Raw genomic sequence first — 19,376 nt, 5'->3', positions numbered from 1 at the left:
GTCTGCTGTTTTCTCCTGTTTGACGGCTGGACGACATAAGTCACATATACAGCACCGAGTATTATGTAACGTCACATTTGCAGTTTAGTCCTTATAGATAGCCTCTGTATGGGAGCTTTTTGGAGCATGAACAATCCTGCTCAGAGTCTATATGTAATTTCAGGCATTTTTTTTCCACCGTCTATATATACTGCATGTGTGTATCTGTGTGTACGTAACATATAAACATCCAGATAGCAGCAGTGATTTGATGTCCACAAACACCAACGGGGAAATTTCCGTGTCAACTTACGATCCGTCTTCGTTACTGCGGTAAAAGACGAGAAAAGGATCTGATTTTCCGAAGAAGTCCTTCTTATCCAGTTTGTTCCCACAAAACTGCAGCATCACCGACTCCTGAAAGGAGAGAAGGTAACAAAATACAGATGTTACACAGGCTCAGGTCTGCTATGATATAGAATATGAGGTGCTAGTATATAGAGCAGAGGTGTCAAACTCATTTTCATTCAAGGGCCACATACAGACCAATTTGATCGCATGTGGGCCGGATCATTAAAAAGATGGAGGGAAGGAAGGAAGGAAATAAGAAGGGAAGGAAGGAAAGACAGACAAAATGAAAGAGGGAAGAAAGGAAGGAAGTAAAGTAGAAAGGACAGGTGGAAGAAATGGAGGAAGAAAGGGAGGAAGGACAGATGGAAGAAAAGGAGGAAGGACAGATGGAAGGAAGGAAGGAAATAAGAAGGGAAGGAAGGAAAGACAGACAAAAGGAAAGAGATAAAAAAGGTAGGATGGAAGGACAGATGGAAGAAACAGAGGAAGGAAGGAAGGAAGGAAGGAACTAATGAAGACAGGAAAACAGGAAGGTAAGAAGGACAGATGGAAGAAATGGAGGAAGGAAGGAAGGAAGAAAGGACAGAAGGAAGAAGGGGAGGAAGGAAAAGAACACAGAAAGGAAAGTGGGCCGGATCGCACCCCTCGGCGGGCCGGTTCTGGCCCACGGGCCACATGTTTGACACCCCTGATATAGAGTAAAAGTCCAAATCACTTCTCTGTTTATTAGCTGTACATAAAGCATTAAATCAAGACACATCCTGATGATATATACATATATATATATATATATTTGTTAACTTTTTATTTTATTTTTTATTTTTTAATGGAAACTGATGGCATATATTCTGGACAGACTGGAAAAGCAGTTATTTTATTTTATTTTGCACAAGCTGGAAGTGCTTGATGTTGTAAACCACAAATATGCTGTAATAATAAATATCTGTTAATAAAACAAATCTTTACAAAAAAAAAATAAAAAGACACATTCTCATGAAAAAAAGGTGATTTTTTTTTTCTACCTTGATTTTGGTGCATTTGTGTAATTTTCTGCAGGTGACAGAAAGCTCACGTTCCCTCTCTCTTTTCCTATTCAGCTCATCTTAAATTATTACTGTGCACTCAAAGCAATATTCAGCTATGTAAGCAGCGGTGTGTCCGTGTTCAACTTTTTTTCTTTTTTTCTTTTTTTCCCCTCAGAATCTAATTTTAGAGGCTGGCGTAATCTTGTGATAGGTGGAGCTTGTTGGAGCAGTACGCAGGCTGAGAGGATTCCCCCCCGAAACTCAACCCAGAAATGACTCACTCTCATTTATATGTTTTTTAACCCTCCTGTCGTCCTCCCGGGTCAAATTGACCCCATCTCTTTTTATTGTTCCTTCTTTCCTCTTTCTTTAATTTTTCCTTCCTTCTTCCCTCTTTCTTTGCTCCCCCCTCCTTCTCTCTTTCTTTCCTTCCTTCCTTCCTTCCTTCCATTCTTCTTCCCGTCCTCCCCTATTTCTTTGCTCCCTCCTCCTTCCATCCTTCCTTCCTTTCTTCCTCCTTTCCTTCCTTCCTCCCTCCCTCCCTCCTTACTCCTTTCGTGCCTTCGTTTGTTCGTTTCTTCCTTCCTTCCTCCTTTCCTCCCTCCTTACTCCTTTCCTTCTTTCCTTCCTTCCTTCCTTCCTTCCTTCCTCTTTTCCTCCCTCCCTCCTTACTCTTTTTTTCCTTCCTTCCTTTCTTCCTTCCTTCAGTCCTCCTTTCCTTTCTTCCTTACTTCCTCCCTTCCTTCCTCCTTTCCTCCCTCCCTCCCTCCTTACTCCTTTCCTTCCTTCCTCTTTTCCTCCTTACTCCTTTCCTTCCTCCCTCTCTTCCTTCCTTCTGTCCTTCCTTGACCTGAGGACAACAGGAGGGTTAAAAAGAAAAAACTAAAATCGAATTGAATTGATAATTTTGAGTTTTTATTCATAGTTAGTATTTATCCTGAGTCATTTATCGTAGTAAGTATTTATAATGTGTATGATGTGTGTTACTGTTGGATTATCTGGTAGTGTACAGCAGCAGTATATCTTTGATCTGTAATGTAATCTGTTTTAATGAATAGATAATAGAGTTAAACATCAGTCATAAGTCTAACACAGCACTGGATAGTGTTTTCAGACATAAATTGCTTTGTGGTGACTAAAATTAAGTTTCCTGTCATTGAGATTGAATATAATTTTCAGGTTTATTGGTACAAAAAGTCCATATTTCAAAATATTTGGACGAGCACAAAGACCAATATGACTACAAGCTATTATTTGCTCGGTTAATGTAATTGTATGAAAATGAAGAGAATTCGCAAGATGTTCATAATCTTGTAGAAAGCCCCCAAAACTTAATCATTTGTTTTCACATTCTTGGTTTGTGCGAGGGTGTAACCGCAAATTTAATATTTTTTCAATAAAACAGATGAAACAATTTGCACTAGTGAATGCAGAGGTCTGGGAGCTGAAATGAAACATTCATCATCATCATCATCATCATCTCTCTCTGTCTCTCTCTCTCTGTCTCTGTCTCTCTCTCTGTCTCTCTCTCTCTCTCTGTGTGTGTGTCTCTCTCTCTGTGTGTGTCTCTGTCTCTCTGTGTGTGTCTCTGTCTCTCTGTGTGTGTCTCTGTCTCTCTGTGTCTCTCTCTCTCTCCAAACTGGGATTAGAGGATAAAATCAAGTTTCTAAAGCTTATTTCCACCCATGAATAGTCTGACACTTGTATATTATCAACATGATATCATCTAAAATGTCTATTTCATGAGATTACATGAGTTATTTTTCTAATAAAGAGTAAATGTAATTAACGTTTTTTGGTGCCCTGCGTTCCCCTTAATTAAGCAATTTCCAGTATTTCCCTGGATGGAGATAACAGTACAGCTCCAATACATTCTGGTATCTATTGCCAGGAGACAAATGGTTCGCTCTGCCTCTGCAATGGTTTTCTTTCCTCGTGCAATAAGGCAGCTCAGAGCCATTTCCTTTTGATTCTGGAGGAATGAAAACCATATGTGACATTTACTTTTTTTGATATTTTGACTTCTGAAGAAAATAAAATAGCTATGACACTCATCTGTGTCTTCACTGGAAACATTAAAAATGGTTGTAAGTTGATTTATCTTCACCAAAATGGCAAAGGAACCTAAGAGATAGCTGCTACTTTTCTTTTCTTTTTTTTGGAACAGTCTCAAAATGTTAGAGGTATATTTTTTTCCCCCATTTAAAAGAAAGAAGGATTTGAATAGACAGAGTCGCAGTCTGCCTCTGTACAAAAGACTTTCAGCAGTCAGCATAAAAATCATCTGAAGACTTGATAAAAATGTCTCAAAATGAAACCTAGTTCTCTTTAATTGGTTGACAACAAGCACAGCAGAGCCAACACAAACAAAAAACTAACTCCAAAAAAACCAAAAAAAAGAAAAAAGAAAAAAAGTTACATCAGAAGTGGTAAAAACAACTTGTTAAAATAAAGGACACATTATGTGACAGTGCCTTATGCTTCTTCTGGCTTGCAGCAGTACTGTGGTATTTTTAGAAAGCACACTTTTAGATAATGTACTTCTCTAATTGAAGTCAAACATGGTATCATAGCAACACTATTGTCTAACAAATAATATCCATGGTGCAATCGTGAAGCAATATCAGTGCAATAAGGAAAGTGAACTGTAAGGGAACCTACACTACATATATATATATATATAGCATATGTGTTTATATACTTAAATATCACTTTATTAAGTATCTAGGAAAGACTAATGCAATAAATCCCACATTCATTAAAAGTTACTGTATAATATTCTTGTTGCATCATCATCATCATCAACATCATCATCAACATCAAATGGGGCTAATGTAGGATTTATTGCATAGCTGTTCTGAGACGTTTCCCTTTAAATTGAATAATTTTTTCAGTTTAATTCCACCTGAAAGATTTTCATACATGACTAAAGACTGATGGGACGACTTCCTGCATACCTGGCAGCTACTCTTAATTAGACTAGAAGACGAGATACAGATCGGGCTTCAGAAATCTATGAATGTATCAATAATGAATTGTGACTACTTATAATATATTTATGTATATGTATATGTAAGATTTTTTTTTTGCAGATCTGTTATTATTACTAGTGCTAGGATACGTATTGCAGCTGCTTCCCTTGAGTGTGAGTGTGAATGTATGTAGGTGTCATTATGGATGTGCTTGTCTCCCTTGGGGCATGATGGGGGATACTGCAGTATATAAGCATCACCAAATTGGAAGAAGAATGATGTATAATATATATTTATATTCTTAGTATACAGTTAAACCTTTAATTTGTGTATGTTTGACTATGCAATACTTCCACTAATAATAAAATATATTGAATAAGAGATGTTAGTTTTAGCTAGTTGGACCTAATAAATTGGCATATGAGTGTGTGTACTGTGTGTTTGTAGGATTATTGTGTACATTTCTTGTGATCTTGCAAAATCCAGCTGCAAATTTGACCATTTTGAGCAAAAACCAACTTCTTACAACCAGAAAAAAACAAACTTGTGTCACACAGTTTTTCTTTTAACCTTTGTGTTGTCATCCCGGGTCAAATTGACCCCATCTGTTTTGACTGTTCCTTCCTTCCTTCCTTCCTTCCTTCCTTCTGTCCTTCCTCCCTCCCACCCTCCCTCCCTCCCTCCTTCTCTTTCTTTCCTTCCTTCTGTCCTTCCTTTCTTCCTTCTTTCTGTCTTCCTCCCCTCCTTCTTTCCTTTGTCCTTCTTTCTTTCCTTCCTCCCTTCCTCTTTTCCTTTTTCCCTCCCTCCCTTCCTTCCTTATTTCCTCCATCCTTCCTTTCCTTCCTCCTTTTCTTCTTTCATTTCCTCCCTTCCTTCCCTCCTTTCCTTCCTTCCTTCCTCCCTTCCTTCCTTCTTCCTCCCTTCCTTCCTTGACTCGAGGACAACAGCAGGGTTAAACTGCGTTGAGCTCCAGATCAGGTCATTTGGATTGATTAGCAGAGAAAGTATCTGAAAGTCAAGATAAGTTCTTAGTTGTTAAAACAAAGGAACCAAACAGAGTCTTACCCTGCAGTTGCTCAGCTCCTCTGCTCTAACTATGATGGTGCCGCATTTCTTCCCGGGGATCCCGCTAGAAGACAAGAGAATATTTTCCATTAGCAGCTATAAGCTTCAAGCCATGTGTTTGTGACAGGCAGGACAACAGTTTCAATACCCAGAGCTGCAGGGGGAATCAGTCTGAGGGGTGTAAGAGAGTAATGTTCTACGACAACTAATTAAAAACATGTTTAACTTTGTCCTGATCTGTATTTCAAACTGACTTGTATGTAATTGCACATAATTAATTTGAATGTGACCCACGACGAAGCCTATCCTAAAATACGTAGCTGCTGCTTTAGTCACACCTGCCGACGTCTATCAGCGATGTGGGGATGTGTATTCATTGCTGGTCGGCTTGTAAATGCGTCGCACAGTTCATTTAATTGGCTTTAACTGTGACGCACAAAATCACGAGGCTCTCCAACATCCTGACAGACTAAGACCTCTGATTCAGGGAATACTGATTGATTATATCCTCACATACATGGGTCAATGAAGTGAAATCTAAAGGGGTTAAAGTTTGAAAATAAATGCATGAATAACTTGCACATATTCTATTTTTGTGGACCCAGCATAAAATTTCTGCTTTTAATCCATTTTGAGAGAATATTTTAAAAGATTATGGCAAAAATGTCTAAGTGGTGTAACCATAAAAACTTTTTACCAAATTTTGTGTCGTTCTCCCGAGTCAAATTGACCCCGTCTGTTTTTACTGTTCCTTCCTTCCTCCCTTCCTGCTACTTTCTTTTTATCCTTCCTTCTTTCTTCCCTCCATCCCCTTTTCTTCCTTCCTTCTGTCCTTGCTTCCTCCTTTCGTCCCTCTTTCTTTCCTTCCTTCCTTCCTTCTCTCTTTCTTTCCTCCCCGCCACCTTCCCCCTTCCTTCTTTCCTCTGTCCTTCTTTCCTTTCTTTTCCTTCCTTCCTTCCTCCCTTCCTTCCTCCCTCCTTTCCTTCCTTCTTCCTCCTTTCCTCCCTCCCTTCATCCCTCCTTTCCTTCCTTCTTCCTCCCTTCCTTCCTTGACTCGAGGACAACAGGAGGGTTAAAAACACTAAATTGACTCAATGTCATGGAAAATAAGAGTCACCCCTCAATGATCAACGATAAAGTAAAAATAAAAGTTACTGCTACTATTCATTCATTTTCTCATGTGTGCTAAATTTATATAAGTCTTTAAAAACAAGGCATTGCCTATGGCGCTTACTAACTTTTGAGAATTTTGAATTTAAAGACATGATTATAGTTAAAAAAAATGTTCTGTTTAATGTCATCAAAGTTGAGTTTAATCTAACCTGATAAAGCCACTTCATGTAACAATCCACCACACACTAGTAACAAATACAACAGTTTCCAGCAAACTGACATATTTAATGACTAATAATAATAATAATAATAATAATAATGTGTAATAATAATCATGCTATTCTGACCTTTTCCCTCTTCACTATTGTGATGTTTATGAGAGTGTAGCTGTCCAGATTATTCACCTGAGCTAATTCATATATTCAATGAAAAACACAAAGCGTATAAATCCTAACACTTGTGACCCCTGTAGACGTGGGTTCATGCGTCTCTTCCTCTCCGTCTTTCTCACATTCATTGTCTGATTGTCTAAATGAACAAATAATAATTAACGGTGAATAAAAACCTACAACCCTCAAAATAATGTAAACGTATCCAGTGACATTTCAGCTACAGTGTTTGTTTACATCCTGAGCTGGTGAAGCGTAACATTCAGCCGATAAAGCCAAAGGAGAAAGTCCACTAAAAATAGACAAAATGAATGCCACAGACCCCGGGCCTGATTCAGAACGAGGAAGGGCAGAGATAATTTCATTTGGCTAAGTACTGTCCAGTAATGGCAGACAGAGCCTACAATATCACATGTAGAGAATCTGACGGGCAAATTGAAGCGGGGCTTTGAAACTCCCCGTCACCTGAGACACACCGACGTCCTTTGATGCACAGGGAAGCATTCAGTGAAATTAATTCACTGTACGAGCAGAGAGGTGGCTCAGTAAGGGGGCAGATGGAAAAATGACTGAAAGAGAGAGAGAGAGAGAGATTGAGGGGAAAAGAAAGAGATGGATAGAGTCACAGTGGCAGAGAGAGAGGAAGGATGGAGAAGAAGATGAGAGGTTTTTGAGTGAAGGCAACATCAGGACAATGTTTCTTACCCTCTTCAATGCTGTCCTTATTTTTGGAGCAAAAACTGAAATGACCCAAATTAAAATGCCTGTAGCTCCTGAGCCAAAGCGACTACATGTATAAATACAGTCTTTCCAGAAAGGAAAAAGGAAAACCTCCACATGTTTCTTGTGAGAGTGTCAGAAACACTCTAGGTGACACAGAAACAGAGCTAAAGATCTTGAGGAAGGAAGGAATGAAGGAAGGAAGGAAAGAAGGAGGGAAGGAGGGAAGGAAGGAAGGAAGGAAGGAAGGAAGGAAGGAAGGAAGAAAGGAAGGAAGGAAGGAAGAAAGGAAGGAAGGAAGGAAGGAAGGAGGAAGGAACTGAGGAAGGTAGGAAGAAGGAAGGAAAGGAGGAAGGAATTGAGGAAGAAGGAAGGGAGGGAGGAAGAAGGAAGGAAGGAAAGGAGGAAGGGAGGAAGGAAGGAAGGAAGGAAGGAAGGAAGGAAGGAAGGAAGGAAGGAAGGAAGGAAGGAAGGAAGGAGGGAAAGGAAAGAAGGAATGGAGGAAGTTAGGAAGAAGGAAGGAAAGGATAAAGGAATTGAGGAAGAAGGAAGGAAGGGAGGGAGGAAGAAGGAAGAAAAGGAGGGAGGGAGGGAGGAAGGAAGGAGGGAAAGGAAAGAAGGAAGGGAGGAAAGTGGGAGGGAGGGAGGGAGGGAGGGAGGGAGGGTATTTACAATGTACAAGCTGGTGTGAAATCAAGAGGTTGTGATATGTAGCACAACCAGCTAGCATAGCGCTGTAAACAAAACATGCATTGTCACACATGCTCAGTGTCGTCTGCCGTACACAGAACTGCTCTCCAGAGACTGAAAATGAGATTGCTGTTATTCTTTGTAGCCATTTCTAAACAAACTAGCATGCCCAAAACTCTTTGAACTGAAAACACATGTCACCCAGGGCAACAGTGTTTTTAATAGTATTTGGACTACAAAGGAGGTCTATGGCACAGAGGAAAATGATATATCAGGCTTTTGATACACCGTAAATACTTGTAAATATTTTGTAAGTCAGTCAGTTTGGCTCTGCATGTGAGATTTATTGATAGTAAGAAAATGAAGAAACTTACCAGCCTTATCTTAAATTCTGATTAAATTCCACACACAATGATAGACAGCCTGGTATCTCTAGGATTGCTTCCATATTGGGTGGCTCTAATTTACACTAACCATCATCTTCCCCCAACATTAACAATACATTAACCATACTGTGGTTGCCAAATATTGTGGAACAACCATAGACTGTATAAAAGAAATGGACGTAACATCCATGACGTCACCCATTGGTTTGTGGACTGCTGTTCGGAAGCTAATAGTTTCTAATCTAGGCAGCGCCATCTTGAAAATTTCAGGTGCATGCTGGGAAAAATAAAAATATTCTACTTATATGGGCATGAGGCGGGGCCATGGGCGGAGCAGGGAGGTTGCAATAGGTTGCGAGGGCTGGATCTCGAGGACATTGGTCAATCAACCTGTCAATCAGGACGTAGCCACGCCCTAATGCATACCCTGCTTTATCGTCAAATATAAAATCAGGGAGGCCAAAATGTCACAAATGAACATCATACTGCATTGAAGAAGGCTTTAAACTAGCGATTGAGACCATAAACACATTTTGAAAACGTTTACTGAGGTTAGAAATCAAGTGAGAAGTTGGTGAATTCTCCATTGACTTGTATAGAGACGGTCGCCCCCTGGTGGCCTTTTGATAGAATGCAGTTCTAAGTTACTTCCGCGTTGGCCTCATTTCAGAGGACCGTAAATCCCCGCCTGGTAACAACATAATGAGTGTTCAGCCATGCTTGCAGCTCTGTGAGGCTGCACTTATAGGCACAGCAATACTTTGAGATAAATGCTGCTATCAGCATGTTATCATGTTCACTATGACTAATGATAACATGTTTCGCAGGTATCACATTTACTGTGGTCATAAATCAATAGTCGTTGGGATATTTTAGTCTAAATCAATGAAACTAATATTTGCTATCCCTAGAGCCTCGCTGCTATCATGGCTAAAAAGATCATTAACATTTTTTCATAATCTGTGGTTTAGCAGGATTGTCCAATATCATTGTTGTATCTAAATTTGTGATGTGATAGTCTATCGATTTGAACAGATAGAAAACTATTTATGTGCTTTGGCTTTAGATGCATTCAGGTAGGCATAGTAGCTCATGGGAAAACAGCACAAGCTTTATCTCACAATAGATGAAAACACCAATTAAAAATTCTTTAATTTGCACCTGGACCCAAATCCGCTAAACAAACCCTAAAAACAGGAAAAGACACAGTGTGACACAAACTGTGCTGTGAAATACTAATTTACACATTATACGCAGCAGGCGACATCACACAATTAAATTATTGTAGGTTTTGGGAGCAGATTGTTATCTGAGTCGTCTTTCTTGCTCTCTCTCTGTGTCAGATCTGCCTCCGCTGTACTGAGCTGAAGTGTGATACTTTTGACTTAAGATGTGTGTTTGTTTTTTATATTATTTGTGCTTCACTGGGAGGAGTGAGCAGAGCAGAAACACACACGTACAGTCAGGAAAATACAAACATTAGTGGATAAAAATAGCATCAAAACATCTAAAAAAAGGAAAGTAAAAACTTGTAGGTATGCACACAGACACACACACACACACACACACACACACACACACACACACACACACAGATATGAAACACAGTGAATGACTGCAGGCAAAGGTGATTACATAACTTGGCAACAGAAACGCATTCTTACATCACATTTCTGTGTGTCATTCTTCAACGGACCCATTCAGCAGCAAACGCTCATTGATTCTGCCACACAAACAACCCCATACACACACACACACACACACACACACACACGCACACACACACACACACACACAGACACATTGACTGAAACAGACAGACAGTCATGAGTGTAGACGCTAGTACAGTCACTTACTTCGCTCTCACTCGATCTCTCTATCTTTCTAACACACACACACACACACACACACACACACACACACACACACACACACACACACACACACACACACACACACACACACACACACACACACACACACACTGGAGGACAGGGGATGAGCCGAGGGTCAGACTACTGATGGCTGTCTCGGGAGAAAAAACAAAAGCAACAACAAATTGTTCTCTTCAGAGAGCCCAAGAAGATGCTTCTGTGCATTAGAGGACGGTTACAGAGCAGCTGAAATAACATGAGACAATGTAACCTACTTTATTGATGTTGATGTTGCAATAAAAGAAAAAAAAACTCTCTATTAGAAACCTCTCCTACTAGAAAGATAAACCAATGCATTATTTAGCTGTTCACACTTGTCATTTTTATTACAACCTTTATTTTAACATCTCTTTAAAATCAAGATCTGTTTTACAAGAGAGACCGGAGTACAGCAGAAGGAGTTAAACCAGAGATTAGACGCATGATAAAACACAGCCAGGCAGCATTAGAAAATATCATATTTTTTAAAAGCCTTGAAAGTAAAGGTGTCCAATGAGGTGAGACTTTCAAGTTTTTAAGTCCTTTATAATTCATGATGTTTATATGATACTGAAAGTCAGTCTTCAAGTGAGGTAATACATTTGCATTCATGCTTAGCTACAGTACATATGTGGCTCTCCAATAGCCACATTACCCTTTTTATTGGGTCTATGTTGGTTTTTTCCCAGGTTGCATAGAAATGAGATGGTCCTTTTATAGTCCATAATGCACCTGAAGCTTTCTTGTAACTGCCAGCACCAGAAGAGAAACGACTTGTAGTGTTGAATTTTTCGAGACAAAGAACTTCTCCCTCATCTTTTCCAGTGCTTTCTGACTCAAGCTGCTCTCTCATCCACACAGATGATTTCATGGTTGAACTAATCAGGAATCAGATAAACGCTCTAACGGGAGCGGTAACGATGTGCCGTGAAGTCAGAAATGTGTTTACACCTTTTTCAACATCTGGCTATAATGAGTGTCGGCCTGCAGAGGGGATTTGAACACGAGGATTTCAATGCAACTCTAATGCTTCTTGGTTTCATTTAAGCTTTTTTGATATAATACAGCTTTGCAATTCATCCAAGACACATGCAGTGGCTAAGTGGAAAAAGTTACAGTATTTAAATTAGTTTGTCCATTCTGTACATAGATGCATTGCATGTTTGTGAGTCAATGACAAATAAGGTTTAGCAAGATGAGCAATTCAAAAATATCCTTAAAAATAGTTTTAAAATCAGCATCAGGTTTGTTAAGATGTGCATTTTGTATTTTTGTTGGTTTTATGTCATTTGAAATAACATTTGCACCATTTTATCCACCTACAGTGTATTTAAGTATACTTATACAAATAATAACGTCATTTAAATAATTAAATGTTTCCTGATGTACTGTACGTGATTCCCCAGATTAAATGTAATATTGTATTTGATTACCTCTATTTAATATAAGAAAGTTATAATGTAAGATCATGCCAAACTAGTTAATATGGTATTTTTATGGTTACACCACTTAGACTAAGATGTTTGCCATACTCCTCTCATATATTTTCTCTAAATGGATTAAAAGCAGAAATTTGATGCTGGGTCCACAAACAAAGAATGTGTGCAAGTTATTCATATGTTTATTTTCACATTTTAACCCCTTTAAATTTGACTAAACCACATGGACACAAAAAACACCACTGACCCATGTTTGTATGTTGGTCACTTGGCATGTTTTCATAAAATTAAATAAAATAAAATGTTGAAAATCAATCAATAAAGAAATAGTCTCTATCAGGGCTCTAGTGCTGATTAAATCAATTTCTTTACTAAGACCAAATGAGGATTTTATGACTCTGTTAATTAGGAGCTTTCAAAAGGACTGCGCTCTAGGCACTTGTCAGATGTGCCCCAAAAGGGAAATGATCAAAAGTCAGAAACTTATGGAAAATGACAGAATGAAATATTGAATTCTGTCTTAACAAAAAGCATCTGTGTAAAACCTTTGTCAAAATAAATACAGTGTCTGATCAGAGAACTGTTAAACACGACTGAGAATGTGAGATGAATGTGTTTCAGTTGTGAATAAGTCCCTAAAAGAGCTCTTGATGAAAACTTTCTGTTCTTGACATTTCTGAAACTGCTATTCGACACTCAACTTCAAAAAAGGAGAGATGAGAGGTGTCAATTTTATTCTGTAATCGTGTTGATACCATTTCCATTTCTACGTGTGATGCTTTTCTTTCTCACTTCAGTCATATTTATCACACAAACAGCTCACTTCTTCTTCTTCTTCTTCTTCTGTTTATGCCAAACACACACCAGTTTTAAGATGATTTTTTTTTTTTTGGTCATATCAGTTGATAGAGAGGAGGGGAAGAGTCTCAAAGCCAACATCAACCACACACTGAGTAGCATCTGTACAATCTTTTATGAATTGGCTATAGGTTTAATCACTATTTTGCTACACCAATCAGCAATATAGAGCAAAATCAGACATTTATTCATATGAAAATGTCTCTGATTATATCTTCAGGCTTCAGATGAGGCTTCAGTTCAATTTAAGCTTCTTCAGAAAATGAGCTGGGAGCTCACCACTGACATTCTGCCTTTGGGTGAACTGTCCCTTTTCACTACTTGCTGTTAACCATCTGAAAATGTTTACAGACTGTCATTAGTCCCGTTGCTGTTTAACTATTCATCTCATTTGGCTGATGGAGACAGTGTACGCTTTCATCAGCATCTTGGCTCATTTTCATGCCCCTGCTTTGCTTCACTTAAAAAAAAAAAAAAAAACTGGAGCAAGTGATCCTGAAATCAAATGCTGATTTTCAATTCATTCAACTGGATACTAACAGAATCTAAAATCTAAACGTCCTCTTTTTTCTTCTTGATTAAAGCAATGACACATAAAACTTTTGCCCCATTTGCTTTATATCAGAAGTGTCACATACAACATAGCAGAAGACATATTGTGTAAGTGTGTTTGTTTTGTGCATGTGTGTGCATGATAACGTGTGCTACTTACATCAAAGGTTTTTCTAAGCGGCTTCTCAGGGAGCCGACTATCTCGCCCAGTGTACAGAACGCCTGGCCAAGGAAGTCCTGCATGTGTGAAAGACAAGTGAACACATAATACAGGTTGAGGGACATGAGTTGAAAAGAACAACATTCATATTTATCATACATGCCATGCTAGAGCGACGTCTATATTCTGCCATTTCCTTTCTTCTATTTATCAGATTACATAACAATAGCAGTGTAAAGAAAGTTTCCCAATATAAAGACCTAAAGTGTTTAAAACTGCTTAGACATTTTAAATAAGGCTGCAACTGATTATTTTATCTGTATAATATTTTTGCGATCTATAGATTAGTCAGACAATGGTGAAAAATATTGATCACTGTTTCCCATAATGTACGGTAGTAACCTCAAATGTTGTTTTATGCTGACCAACAGTTCACAATCTAAAAATATTCATTTTACTACCCAATTAATTAAAATACTATTTCCCAATTAATTTTCTATTGATCCACTAATCAATTAGCTAACTGACAGCTGCAGCTCTAATTTCAAAATGATGGCAAATGAATAAATAAAGACAAAATATGAATATAATGATGAAATGATGAAAAGAGGAAGGAGGCTAGTCAATTGTTTAGAAAGGAAATTTGTTTTTGCTTGAAACTGTATGTACTCAGGCTGAAAGGTGTTTCAGTCTCAGTTCTCTTTCCAGGAAACATTTAATGGATGTGTTGTAACAAATTAAGCAAATCAAATTTCAAATTTTTTTTATGCATTGAATGGGTTCCTTTCTATTTTCCATGTCACATTAACACCCAAACCCAGCGCGTATAGGGACCCGTGTCCTTGTTGATTACTGTAGGGTGACCATAGAGAGTCAATTTGGGGAGGGGAAGCCTTTAGGCAGCAACAAGAGCATGCAGTGATACCGCAGCCTCCCTTACCAGATTGTGTATGCATGTGTGCATGAGTAAGAGTACATGTGTGTGTGCATGTGCGTAAAAGTGCTTGACAGATGAGCCATGTTGAGTCCGGCGGGCAGAAAGCTGCTCCAAAGATCTTTGCCGGTACTGGGCAAATTTCTCCTCCAGCCGAAGTCTCAAAAAAAAAAAAAAAAAAAAAAAAAGAGATGACAAAAATGCTCTGGCCTTTCTTAGTGTGCTGCTAGCTAGCAGCCCCGGCCTAGCGAATACTACGCATCAGAAATCTAAGACTAGAGGCTGAGGCGCCCAGATTAACAAGCTTAGTGGCGCCACGGGGGAAAAAAAGGTCAGAAGGGTATCTCCAAGTAAAAAAGATCACAGCTGTGAACACAGAGGGATAGTTATTCCTCAAGAACTGCATCCCCTCATCAGGACTGTCCATGTCCTAACCCGAACCCTGCCACTGTTCAACCCCATCACCACACAAGAACAACAAATATGGATAACTCCGCAAAACTGTAAATTATGTTCAGTGACAACTTTGTAAAAAAATCGAATTTTCTGCAACTACATCGTCGTTGTGGCAAATAAACTATAGTTAATGTATGGTTAGGAAGTGGCAATCATGTAAAACATATGGTTACATTTAAGGAACATTTGTAGTGACAGTCAATAAAAGGCAAACTTTAATTGTAGGTCTGTAACGAGATGCTAACTTTGCATGAAAGTCTGATGTGCAACACATCAATCCAGAAGTCCCTCAATTTTCTACTCGCAGCATAAAGACACTGAATGTTGGGATTGGACATAAAATCATAGGGTGACGGATTTGTCAATAATGACCATAATTGCTTAGATATTGTTCTTTCCTTTCCAAATGCTGCAGTGAGTTAAATGGAAAATCCAGATTTATCTTCAGTTCTCCTTGGAGAGGACATCCAGGTTGGGAATCACCATTTAAGTCTTTGTGTAGTAATGTCTTGATGGAGTCACCTTCCTCTTTTTCAGTCACACATCTTTCAACCTACAAATGCTACATTTAAAAAGGTGCTGGTATCAGAGGACTGAGTTTCCAGCATAACTAAATGTAAAAAGAGGATTAAAAGTTTGCAGTAATATTCTGAACGCTTTCATACAGTAATTGGGGAACACAGCCAGTGAACTTAATTACTGCCTGCAAACAAAGAAACCATTTATCTGTCTGGATCCACTTGCTAATCATCACATTTATAATAATGAATAATGACTTGAAAATGAGATTACTGCTTAAGCAGGAGGTAAAAAATAAACCGAAGTAAAAATGAAAGGGAAGAGTTGTGCACACGTCCGTGACAAGCATCTGTCAGGATGAAAAAGCAACATCCACTTCATCTAATAGAAAACAGGATACCCAGATCCTAATTGGATTTTACTGTATGCGATGTCTCTGCATCTCTTCCCCTGCAGCCATATCTGCACAAGGTATGCACACCATATGGCACGGGGAAACATCTGCTGTGATGGGAGGGAGGCATGCTCAAACGCTGGCGCTGAAGCTGCCAAGAGAGATACTGTACTTGTGTGCAATCAACCCCCCCTCCTCATTTTCTGTTATTTATAGCTAGGCGACTGGAGATGGACTGTGCCCGGACAATGGAGCCATCACTGCGTGCCAGATCACCAATCCCACACATCCACAGCGACGACAGGACGCATCCAAGCGTCCTCAGCCTTCATGCTGAGAGTGAGTCGCTGTGCTCACATTGCTAAGCGCTCTAAGAGGAAGCCCGGGGGCACGCTGGGGTTGGAGCTGAGGAAAAGAACTCCGCCTGCAGTTGGCAATGAGGATTAGGTGGAGTAACAGGAAGGGGCTGGGGGTGGAGACGAGGGATGGAGATGGAGGCTCGGGTTATAGACAGAACTGGAGCAGGAGGCTGCTGGAGCTTCTGTTGGAATTGGATATGAAGGATGGGGGCTGTGGGGCAGTGAAATCTGAAGTTACAGGTTTTAAATCAAGATGGAAGTAGAGCTTGACCAAAAAAGGGCGCGGCACAGAGCTCGCCTGTGTTCCCTCAGCAGTTTCATGAGGAAAAGGGGAAGAGATCAAACCTACAAAATATCTTATAAGGAATGACAAACCTGATATAATTTGAAACCATATATACTTGGTTGTGAACTGTTGGTGACCCAAAAGAAGCAATCTGAAGACTCTGGGAAATTGTAATGGGCAATATCCACTATGTAAATTGTCATATATTGACCCTTGCATATTGTTAATTGTCTGGCATTTCACAGTATCCTCTCATAATTAGTATCTGTAAATAATTTGTGAACTACAAATCATTCATGAACACCTCATCAGTCATTAATAAATTGGTGATTAATCCTTAATAACACTTTCAGAGAGCAGAGAGAGGGTTTTCCATTTTGTTGATGGAGAAAAAAACATTTACAATCACATTAGGCCTCCAATGAATCAATGAATTATATAAAATGTGAATGAACTGTATTTTTGAATGAATATGGGCCAAAATGTGTATCAGCTGCACAGAAAGTTCAAATATGTCTTTTCTTATATTTATTCTGGGTGATAAGTCATCACATTTCTGGCTAAAAGAAAAGTTTTAAAGGTGTTTTTTTCTCTCAAATACCAAATTGTGTCGAATTAGACCCTGGACAATATGTTAGGGTTAATCAATTAATAGAAATTTCAATTAACAGAATAATTGATTATGACAGTAGTTAGTTGCAGCCTTACTGTACACATATAGGATTGTGCGAATGATACTTCATAATGATAATGATAACTTGATAAAAACTAGTTCATAAGCTTGTCACCTCCATTAGCAGATGGACATTCTCAGTTGCCATGGAGATGCTTTAGTTGTTATGACCTGACCGAAGTTTGGAATTTTTGGTCATGTGATAAGAAGTGTTCCATTGGCTTGATGTCATAATCTGTATTATGACCAAAACATTCCATTTCCATTAAAACTGAGCAACCCTATGTAAATGTGTCAGAGTTAGCCCACAGGCGAGTTTTTATCTGTGTGCTGAGGAAGGTCACAAGACAAAAAGTGGTGGAAAGCTTCGGAAATGGTAAGTTGGACCTTTTATTTATTTATTTTAAGATTTATTTGGCAGGGACAGTACACATCAATCAGACTGCAATGTAAATGTGTCAGAGTTAGCCCAGAGATGAGTTTTTATCTGTCATCCCCAGGCCGGTCAACAACTTAGCCAAGCACAATTAAAAAAAAAGAGAGAAAAAAGAGAAATATTAAAATAAAACTATACTATATATAACACATAATTAATACAACATCCACAACAGAGTATGTAACTGTAGTTTTAGTTATGACTGCAGCTCTGGTGGTGTTTGAGCCACTGTTTTAGAGCTTTTTTTTAACAGAGAGAGGGTTGAACAGGTTCTTATGTGTATGGGTAGATGGGTAGAGTGTTTCAGTAGTGTGATGCTCAGACAAAGAAGGCTGATTATCCAAACGCACTCCTTCAATAAGGAACAACGTGACCCCCTCTATTAATGGTGAGATTTGTCAGTCTGTTTGCATAGTTGTGTCTTATTTTAGAAAAGGGCTCTTCTAGTGTTGTTAGCTTTTGTTTTAAGCAAACCACTACACCTCCACACCTCTAAATATGGTATCTGAACTGCACTGTAATTGTTTATGATTCTGAGTCTCACCTTTCATACCTGATTGTCACGCACTACCACTGCTATCAAATCTAAAAAGCAAGGAGGATGGAAACATCTCCCAGAGACAGAAGCTGTGGTTTAAAACTCTTGTGAATGTGTTTGGTACAAGTCAGAATAATCCTGAATCTTCACTTTGGAGAGCTTAAATGCCAACAAGATTGCTTTGTTCTCGTTATGCCACTCTTACCTCTGACATTCAGATTCAAATCAAGCTGCTATTGTATTGGAAGGGTAAACATTTGCTATAATATTGCATGAATGCACGACTGATTGTTGAACAGCTGAGGTGAAGGAGATACTCACGTGTTTAGAGAGGTTGTCGCTCTTGCAGTCTAAATCATACCTGCAGAGAAGAGATAAAGAGATAAAACATCAGGACAGAGGCTGTGAAAAGATTTAAGCAGCGGGTATGTGACTGGAAATTAGTAGTCTATGACACGAGTTTCTCTCTCTCATCACCTTCCATTAATGCAAGGCACTTCTTCACTAATCACTGCAAAGAAGCTGTTCAGGTTTAAAGTAGGCTCGTGATTACGGCACCCGAAAGCTTCACTGATCCGATTTCATGCATGAGGGTGAAACAATATCAGTGGTGTCAGCATCACAAGTGGTGAAAAATCATAACACTTGACCCAGCAACTTTCCCATTTTCTAATTTTAAAGTACTGATAGAAAGTTTGTTGCTATTGTTTTATTTAAGTTGGCAAGTTTTTAATGTTTTCACAGATCTGATATGGTAGGCAATTTGAATTCAAGTACATACAGTAGCTCGCAATGACAATTCAAGGTGGTTTACAACTTGATTAAAAGAATAATACAGATAAAAGCATAATTAAGGCGCTATATCATTGAAGCTCTAAATAGGAAATCAGAATTTTTTAATATCTTAATAGTATATCATGTTATAATAATTACAGCAGGGTGGAGATAAAAGTTTAATTAAAGGCAACATTGTAAAGGTTTTAAATTAGGATTATTGGTCTGAGTTTGCTGCAGGATGAATATGGATGGATGGTCAGAGTTGGACAATAACAAAGATCATTCAAGATGTAATTGTAAGTACAGTGTGTGTGGTGTTGTAGTAAAATATGTCAATTAATAAATGTTTAAAAAGTAGACTAAAACATACAATGGTGCTGATTATGTTCTAA

The 19,376-nt window shown here is 38.7% G+C and overlaps 1 protein-coding gene across 1 annotated transcript in view; it reads right to left on the bottom strand.

The window, feature by feature from the left end:
* LOC128358411 (copine-8-like) overlaps positions 1-19,376 on the bottom strand; it is an 80,939-nt gene that overhangs the window by 23,683 nt on the left and 37,880 nt on the right. The window contains exons 6-9 of the mRNA XM_053318670.1: positions 18,529-18,568; positions 13,613-13,689; positions 5,393-5,456; positions 293-396 (exon numbers count right to left, since the gene is read on the bottom strand). Of these exons, the coding sequence (XP_053174645.1) occupies positions 293-396; positions 5,393-5,456; positions 13,613-13,689; positions 18,529-18,568 (285 nt within the window). The remainder of the gene's footprint in view (positions 1-292; positions 397-5,392; positions 5,457-13,612; positions 13,690-18,528; positions 18,569-19,376) is intronic.

Source organism: Scomber japonicus, chromosome 5 (genome assembly GCF_027409825.1).
Source record: "Scomber japonicus isolate fScoJap1 chromosome 5, fScoJap1.pri, whole genome shotgun sequence".
Classification (NCBI taxonomy): Eukaryota; Metazoa; Chordata; class Actinopteri; order Scombriformes; family Scombridae; genus Scomber; species Scomber japonicus.
The sequence above is the reverse complement of the archived record's forward strand: the minus strand, read 5'-3'. Positions and strand labels throughout refer to the sequence as shown.